The sequence below is a fragment of the Leptodactylus fuscus genome, chromosome 1 (genome assembly GCF_031893055.1).
Source record: "Leptodactylus fuscus isolate aLepFus1 chromosome 1, aLepFus1.hap2, whole genome shotgun sequence".
NCBI classification, from domain to species: domain Eukaryota; kingdom Metazoa; phylum Chordata; class Amphibia; order Anura; family Leptodactylidae; genus Leptodactylus; species Leptodactylus fuscus.
This window is the reverse complement of record NC_134265.1, coordinates 205171136-205180651: the sequence shown is the minus strand read 5'-3', so window position 1 is coordinate 205180651 and position 9516 is coordinate 205171136. Positions and strand designations below refer to the sequence as shown.

At 41.6% G+C, this 9516-nt stretch overlaps 1 protein-coding gene across 2 annotated transcripts; it reads left to right on the top strand.

Annotated features, from left to right (window-relative positions):
• Positions 1 to 7740, top strand: SLC39A3 (solute carrier family 39 member 3). 2 transcript variants are annotated; one of them, XM_075283662.1, is made up of 3 exons: positions 1 to 116; positions 5078 to 5402; positions 6488 to 7740. In XM_075283662.1, the coding sequence occupies exons 2-3, from the start codon at positions 5196 to 5198 to the stop codon at positions 7223 to 7225; spliced, it is 945 nt and encodes a 314-aa protein (XP_075139763.1). In that variant the 5' UTR covers positions 1 to 116; positions 5078 to 5195; the 3' UTR covers positions 7226 to 7740. The 2 variants fall into 2 exon arrangements, with proteins under 2 accessions (XP_075139763.1, XP_075139762.1); XM_075283661.1 differs by having other exon boundaries at positions 1 to 270.
• The last annotated feature ends 1776 nt before the right edge of the window (positions 7741 to 9516 follow it).

The window sequence follows — 9516 nt, the reverse complement described above, 5'->3', positions numbered from 1 at the left end:
GCGACGTCGCTTCCTGGAAGAATCACTGCAACTTGTCGTTGTTTGGGAAAAGTGACCACGTGACCGGATCTGCTACAGAAATGTCACTTGCTGGGAGAGGGTCGTCATTAACACAGGTGACATTCCCTTTTAATGCTGAGTTTACATCCAGTACACGGGAGATGCTTGGCACAGTATGTAGGAGAACAGATTAGGAACCATGGAAAACAAGTGTGGTGCCATAGGAAGCTGCAGCAGCGATGAAAGCTATGCTACCCTGACTCCAGGCTGGTAGGTGACTATTTTATCTAAATGGTGCCAGCATGTAGCTAATGACATAAAGAGCACAGGACTACTCCCAGGGTGAATGTGGCTACAGTGGCGTGGTTTGGTGTAGATCCAGTAGGTGGCACTGTAGGCAATACTCCCTGTATCCACATCATAAGAGTCATAGTTCTGCTTCAGAGCAGAGCCCGCCAGCCCACCCAGCTAACATGCCCATAACCGAGCCAGCATCGCCTACTAGTTCCACAACACGCAGGGTAAACAATCCTATAAACAGACCCATTATATTGACACAAGAAGCCAAAAGAGTGTTTGCTTGGGTGCCGTCTGCCAGTATACATAAGATTTTACTGCATGTTTGCTGCGAGGCAGGGCCGTGGAGTTGAAAAAAGTAAAATAAAAGCATTAAATTATTAAATTTGCATTCTTCAGTTATCAGTATTGTATAATTAATCAAGTGTATAATTTGTTACTTAATTACTGTCACAGGAAGTCAATCGCTAGCTTTTTTTTCCTGACTTAGAGGAGCTTTAGTCCTTGTATGCATATAGGGTAATTCAGTCTTCTCAGAACACAGGGGATGTTACCCTTGTGATCCGAGCACACCCTTGTCATCACCAACGTCCGTTCCTCAATGCCACTGTGGACACCTCCTCCTCTTCACTGCGGTCATCAGCATTCTTTCTCATTGGTTTAAATGAAGTTTCACGCATGCGCTGTATGCTGAGATTTCATTTGCACCGATGAGAAATTCTGCTGATGACAGCAGTGAAGAGGAGGAGGAGGTGTCCACAGTGGAAGAACGGACGTTGGTGATGATGCTGGTGTGCTCTGCTAACACCCCCTGTGCTTTGAAAAGACTGAATTACATATACCAAAAAAAATGTATTTTGGCGGAATCTATTTCTTCACTGCAGATGTGCCGAGAATAGCCTTTCTAAAGGCTATTTAGTGGTGGGATTGTTCAAAAATCAAAAACACAAAAAAAACAATGATAGACTCCTTTTATGTACATAATCATACATTTTAGTTCTTTGACCAAAATGCCTACCCTTATATTTGTCTGTATTAAACTTCATTTGCCAAGTCTCCGCCCATGCTTCCAGTTTCCTTAGATCCCCTTGTAATATTCTACTATCCTCCTCATTATTGATTACGTCACAAAGTTTAGTATCATCTGCAAATATGGACACCCTGCTTTGTAAACCCTCTACCAGGTCATTAATAAAGATATTAAACAAGAGAGGACCTAATACTGACCCCTGTGGCACCCCACTGGTGACTGTGGCCCAGTCTGAATATTTACCATTAACAAGTACCCTCTGTTTCCTATCAGTGAGCCAGTTGCTAACCCAAATGCATATGTTTTCCCCCAGTCCCAACATTCTCATTTTGCATACCAACCTTTTATGTGGGACAGTGTCAAAAGCCCTTCAACTGTTCAGATGTACTACATCTACCACATTACCCGTGTCCAATGTAGAACTGACCTCCTCATAGAAGCTGATCAGATTAGTCTGACAGGACCGATTCCTCATAAAACCATGCTGGTTGGGTGTTATAAGAATATTTACATTAAGATACTCCAGATAGCATCTCTTAGAAAGCCCTCAAATATCTTACCCACCACTGAGATTAGAATTGCCAATCTATAGTTTCTGTGATCCCTTTGTGGGTCTGTTACTAGTGAGCCCAGAAACATTAGCCACAACGGTCTGTATATTACCATATTTAAAAGGGCTCTATCACTGGGAAAAGTCATTTTTAACTAATCACATGCTCACACAGGCTTTAGAAAGTTTATTCCACACTTACCTTTAGTATGTAAATTGCCTCAGTGGTTTCTGAATAAGTCCGTTTTTATTCATATGCTAATGAGCTTCCAGCCAGCTCAGGAAGTTCCCAGCAACCTCAGCTGAGTCATCAGCAGCCGCCTTTGCTGTGTACATAGGAAACAACAGGAGAGGTGTGCACGATGTATCGTGCACCAGTCTAATTAACGTGAATAAAAACGGACTTATTCAGAAACCACTGAGGCAATCTACATACTAAAGGTAAGTGTGGAATAGACTTTCTAAAGGCTATGCAAAGATGTGATTAGTTAAAAATGACTTTTCCCAGTGATAGACCTCCTTTAACTCCTTCAGAACCTGAAGGAGAATGCCATCAGGAGATTACCCAGACTACAGACGTCTCTAATGATTTTTATAGTAGTGAGCTCCAGTGATCAGCTAAACTATTTGTATTGTGTTTTGTGCTAATTGCTTATGTCTTTGTGTCCTTTTATCCACCTCTAAACTATGACACGTATTAGTTCTTTATAAGTTTTCAGCTGTTCTCTTAGGCAATGTTCATTTTGTCCCATGTTTGCTATATATGCATGATATATCTGCTAAACAATTGACTCCAATTGACATTGGGTTCTGTCATTATATACTCCCATTGTAAACGGAAAAAGCATTTGTTTAACATGTACATTTTTTACTGGTTTCCACAGGATGGAAAAGCACACTATAGTATGCTTTTCTAGATCCCCCCCCCCATCATATATATAAATATAAATGGTGGGACAACATTGTGATGTGAACACCGTTTTATGTTGATCCCGACTAGAGATCTTGATACAAAAGTGTAATACTTGCAGACCTATGCATTATCCATTTTATTTAATCTTCTTTACACATTGAGGGAAAAATTATGCTAAGGCCCTGTTCACATCTGCATTTGGGTTTCTGTTGGGGAAGTCCGCTTGGGGAAACTTATACTCCTAAAAAAGCGGTTACCTAAGGAAACTTGTGGACCCTACAAGCAGGACTTTTCTCTTTCCATGCTTCATGCAGAAACCATATGGACCCCATTATAATCTATGGGGTCCATGGGTTTCCTTAGGTAACCGTTTTTTTTTATGTGTATAGGTTTCCATTCTGGGAACGGTCCCCAAGCAGACTCCCCCAAACGGAAACACGAACGCAGATGTAAACCCAGCCTAAAAATGCTAATTTTAAATTATTTAGTTTTTTTCCCCCCATACTAACTTTTGCAGGTAAAATGTGGTGTGTTATTGAAGAAAAGATGCAGATAATAGCAAAATGCAATGGAAAACCTGTATGTATGTACCTGCATTTACAAGTTTTCAGCAGTTTTGAATGCATTTCTACAATGTGTGGCTTCTGCTTAGCGACACAGGTCGTAATAGTACGTGTTGGCCACCTGAGCCTTAATTATTAAGGACGTGCTATTACGCCAGGTGTTACCCACCTGCTCACAAAGTAAACAGCTATGACCGCTACAGCTACCAACCTACTCCATTACCCCCGGTTTGAGCTTAGTTCGATTAGGGGTTTTAACCCCTTCGATGCCCCGGTCAAACATGACTGCGGCTTCTGAGGGGTTTCGGCACTTAAATATGCCCCTGTGGTGTTTTCGGGGGTTGCCAATACATATTTTTGAAGCCCAAGGTCTGACCAGTGTCCCTGGGCTGCCAGGAGCCCACATACCTAGTTGCTTCTGCCCTGATTAGAAGAAGTCCTTTCTGTATACAGTGGAATACATGTGTATTGCAGTGTATACTACTTAATTAGGGATCAGAGCAAAACATTTAAAAGGTAAAATACAATGCCATAATTGATGTTTTTATTTTTAATCCACCACAAAAAAGTTAATAAAATCTAGTCAATAAATTCTAGGCACCCCAAAATGGTGTCATGGCCAACCCAGCCCACATATGGCTACACCACCAGAAAAATATAAATAGAACTAATTCATGTAACCCCAAATACAAAAAAGGATTTAAATGGTTTCCAAAATCAATATAGCAAACAACAAAGAAAACAGCAGAGACTATTCAGGCACCGGTAAAGTTATATTAAACTCCCCCCCCCCGTTTTAAAATAATAACCTAAAAAAGAATGTGCTATACTTATGGATTGTGCACGCTGGGCGGGCATTCAGGGTGCGCCGTTTTCTTCATCCACGCCTCTTCTTCCTCCGATGTCTTCAGGTCCCGTACTCCTCCGGCGCTTGCTCGCGGACACTGATAAAAAAAAAATAGCTTGGGCGCATGCGCAGTAGCACGCGGGTTCTACTACGGCTACTGCGCATGCGCCCAGGCTATTTTTTTTTATCAGTGTCCGCGAGCAATCGCCGGAGGAGTACGGGACCTGAAGACATCGGAGGAAGAAGAGGCGGGGAAGAAGATGAAGACACACCCTGAATGCCCGCCCAGCGTGCACGATCCGTAAGTAGAGCACATTCTTTTTTATGTTATTTTAAAACGGGGGGGGGGGGGGGAGGTAGTTTAATATAACTTTACCGATGCCTGAATAGCCTTTTTCTGCTCACAGTGCTCGTCCATAGTCGAGTATTATCAGGAGGGGAGGGGGCGTTCCTCCCCGCTCACACTGTACAGCGCGATAGGCACTGCTGTGAAGAAGGACATACCTGACTGACTGTCAGGAACGCCCTTCTGACTGTAGAGAGCTATGGCACCGGGACTGATAGCGCTTTACCAGGGGCACAGATCGGGAAAGCCGACAGTACACTGAATTTAGCGCACTGTCAGCTTTCCAGCAGTATATAGAACTGCCTGTGCCCAATCTGATGAAAGGTCCTCTTTAACAGAAGAGAAACGTTTTAGAGCTTCCTTTATATTTTCCATTCCTCCTATAGCCACTCCTGACTTTGGCTAAAAAAAACACCATAAAATCTGCAACAAAAATGGCTGCGCTTCTCTAATGTGGGGCCTCAGCCTTATGTACTGTTATACACAGTTTCAAATTTATATTTATTGTGCCATTTCTTGTTTCCATTGTAGTTCCTTGAAGAGGCATGACAGGAAATTGCCATCTCCATTTCTGTCCTAAAGCTGCTACTGTCCCAGCCTGATATTGGCATCATTCTCAGTATCTTCTTCTAAGACATCAGCCATCAGAATGAATCTAATAGTGGCAAAGCTGCTGTGCTTGCTCGCAGTCTTTGTATTGATGATGTTGGGTTCTCTTCTGCCTGTGAAGATTATTGAGGCAGACTGTGAGAAGGCTTCTCGTTCTCGGAGGATCCTTGCCTTGTGTAATTCTTTTGCTGGAGGTGTATTCTTGGCTACTTGCTTCAATGCACTTCTACCTGCAGTAAGAGAAAAGGTAACTGGTTATGCATTCAGTAGCTTATCAGCATGTCTTGCTTGTTTGTTAATATTTGCACTTTATTGAATTTCACAGGCACATTTTATGTTTCCATTCCTATCATACTATTACTACAGCCTGTATGGTTTCTCAACATCCACGTTTTTCATAGCCGATGTCTGTGCTAGCTGACTGCTTAGCTTGCTTCATATGCTCTATGCTCTCTTCATGTGTGCCTGTGTGCTCATGTATGCACTCCAGTAGCATATATCCTAGACAAGTTTACAGTCCACAGAACACACACTAGGTGAGAAAACAACTTTATGCTATATCTAGTATAAATGGAGGCATGTTACTTTTGGACTTGTTCAGAAGCCACTCCTGCAACACACAATGCTCTTGTTCATAATATGGCTGCAGCTGGCTGAGCATTCGAGCAGACATGTCACACTACATCATCCTTTGTAACACACCCTGTGTCTAGGCAACTATGGCAGACAGTCAGTTACAATGAAGGTGTATTTGCTCACATGCTTCTCTTTGTGCCATCATATTATAGCATACCTTAGGAAGATAATGCTCATAGTAAGGGGGCATAGTACCTGACCAAATGAAAACTACGCTGAAATAGTAATAAAGACTGATTCTCTGTAACACACATACTAATATGTCTGGTGCATTTTGGACTCTCAACCACCAGAAGGCCGCGTGAACTACTAGTCTGAATTAGTGATTTAGTATCCAGATATCCCTTTACTATGCTTGACCATGCCCAGGGTTTTTTCCATGCACAGTGAAGGTAAGGTGTACTGCCGTAGCATCGCTGTACTCCCATCACTGCTCATAGATATGTTAAATTTATATAGCGGGCTACTTACGAAAGTTGGTATATGAAATAAGTACCAAAGTAAATTGTCCTCATAAACTTTAAAATAAAGTAAAACCGTGGAAAATGACATAATATGAAAGTATGCTGCTCCGTGAACCCCATATAATGATGATGATGGTATAATTTGCTCACTCATGTATTTTTCTGATTTGTAACTCTTACAATACAACCAATTACCGAATAACATTTTGAAACTCACTTTTCATTTTTCTAGTTTGATGAAGTTCTGAAGATGGGGAACATCAGTACAGATTATCCACTGGCAGAGACTATAATGCTAGTTGGGTTTTTCCTCACTGTCTTTGTGGAGCAGGCTATTCTGACATTCAAGAAAGAGAAGCCTTCTTTCATTGACATGGAAACCTTTAATGCAGGATCTGATGCTGGCAGCGACTCTGAATATGAAAGCCCCTTCATATCTTCAAACAGAAGCCATAATTTATATGAAGTTGGCCACAGTCACCACTCTCATGGCTTCAATATCCAAGAGCTGTCCAAGTCAAGTCCTCTTCGACTCTTCAGCTTGGTGTTTGCGCTCTCTGCCCACTCCATCTTTGAAGGCCTGGCACTTGGCCTGCAAGAGGAGGGTGATAAGGTACTCAGCCTTTTTATTGGTGTTGTTATTCATGAAACATTAGTTGCAGTGGCACTTGGAGTCAGCATGGCTAAGATAAACATTCTTCTTCGAGATGCTGCTAAGATGGCCGTACTAGTGAGCATCATGATTCCCATTGGAATAGCCACTGGAATGGCCATTCAGAGTGCGCAAAATCTGGCCAGCAGTATTACCTCTGCTTTGCTGCAGGGTATTGCAGGAGGAACATTTTTGTTTGTTACATTTTTTGAAATTTTGGTGAAGGAACTGGAGGATAAACATGACCGATTATTAAAAGTCCTTTTCCTGGTCCTTGGATACACTGTTTTAGCTGGACTTGTCTTTTTCAAGTGGTAACTGAAGATGGAATGTAGTTACAGAAATTTATTTATGTGTACATACCTTAGATGAAAAGTCATAAAATGCTTGTCAAGGCTCTGCTGTTGTTGTTTTTGCTGTTGTTTTTTTTTTTTAAATTTAACTGTAGCTTTCTGTCATTTGTTTTGTACATTCTTTATCTACTTTTATAGGATGTATATTTATAAACCCATGAATGTTTAGGCTGTTGTTTTATGTAAAATGAAGAAGCACATGAGGCTTCTGTGAATGTAGGTTGGCGCAAATCTCTTTCTTTTCATGTAATCCAAGACAGTCTTGATGATGAGAACAAACACAGAAAAATTGGCCATCACTGCCGAACAATGTCAAGAAGAGATGCAGGTGCACATTGCTGTAGCTGCAATACCATTGAGAAAACAAAAAGTTGCAATAATTCCACTCCATTCTGAATTTTTTCCAGCTTCCAAGTACATTGTACAGAATAATAAATCATATCATTAAGGGTGCATTCACACTGAGTAAACGCTAGCTTATTCTGAACGTAAAACACGTTCAGAATAAGCGGTGTCTAAAGCAGCTCCATTCATTTCTATGGGAGCGGGGATACGAGCGCTCCCCATAGAAATGAATGGGCTGCTTCTTTCACTCCGTGCAGTCCCATTGAAGTGAATGGGGAGTGCCGGCGTGTACGCTCCGGCATGAGCAGAGCTTGCCCTATACGCCGGCACTCCCCATTCACTTCAATGGGACTGCACGGAGTGAAAGAAGCAGACCATTCATTTCTATGGGGAGCGCTCGTATCCCCGCTCCCATAGAAATGAATGGAGCTGCTTTAGACGCCGCTTATTCTGAACGTGTTTTACGTTCAGAATAAGCTAGCGTTTACTCAGTGTGAATGCACCCTTAGAAGAACAATTTGTCCTGCTAACCTTAAGACCTCATATGGCTCTGTGAAAGGCAAAAATAAAAAAGAAAGTTATCTGGTTTGGAAGGTGGGGAGTCATAAACAAAACAGCCTTTAGGATGCATCCACACAGGATGACTCCATTGCTGAATTTTTGTCATGAAAATTTTGAAGGGGGTTTGTCTGAAAGGCACTGCTGCAAAAATTGCTCCACAAAAAAAGTCCAAAACTTAAAATGTCGTTTTTGCAGTGACCTTCAGTGATTCCAGCAAGAATGCCATCTGCTGCTTTCAATGTTTGCAGTTTGTACTGTGGGTTTTTGTTGCAGTACATGGATGAAAGATGGTAAAATCTCTCATTTGTATATAGCGATTTAGTGGTTTCAGGAATCAAATCAGTAATAATATAGGATGGCTTGCAAAAGTACTCATACCCCTTGAACTTTTTGACATTTTGTCACCTTATAACCTTTAGCTTAAAAGTGTTTTATTGAGATTTTTGAGACCAACACAAAGGTGCAGATAATTTTAATCAAATATGAATCTGAAAAGTGTGACTTGTAAAATTATTCAGCCCCCATGTACTTTGATACTCCTAAGTAAAATCCAGGGCGCACAATTGCCTTCAGAAGTCACTTAGTTAATTGAGGCCAGCTGTGTGTAATTTAGTCGCAGAATAAATACACCTGTTCTGTTAAGGCCTCAGTGGTTTGAAAGAGAAAACTAGTGAACGAACGGCATCATGAAGACCAAGGATCTCACCAGACAGGACAGAGATAAAGTTGTGGAGCAGTTTAAAGAAGGGTTAAATTATAAAACCATATCCCAAGCTTTGAGCATCCCAAGGAGCATTGTTCAATCCATCATGCAAAAATGGAAAAAGTAATCTACCACTGCAAACCTACCAAGACATGGAAGTCCACCAAAACTAACAGATCAAGCAAGGAGAGCACTGGTCAGAGAAGCAGACAAGAGGCCCATGGTCTCTCAGAAGGAGCTGCAGAAATCTACTACTCAGGTCGGAGAATCTGTCCACAGTACACTCAGTCATGCACTCAATAACTCTGGCCTTTATGGAACAGTGGCATGAAGAAAACCATTATTGAAAGAAAGACAAATAGGGGACATATAGATAGACATATAGGGGACGCAGCAAACCTGTAGAAGAAGGTGCTCTGGTCAGATGAGACCAAAGTTGAACTTTTTTGGCCTAAATGCAAAGTGCTATGTGTAAAGCTATAGTAGAATGGTTTAGATCAAAGAATTTTCATGTGTTAGGATGGCCTGGTAAAAGTCCAGACCTAAATCCCATTGAGCATCTGCAGCAAGACATGGAAATTACTGTTCACAGACCTTCTCCATCCAATCTGGCTGAGCTTGAGCTATTTTGCAAAGAGGAGTGGGCA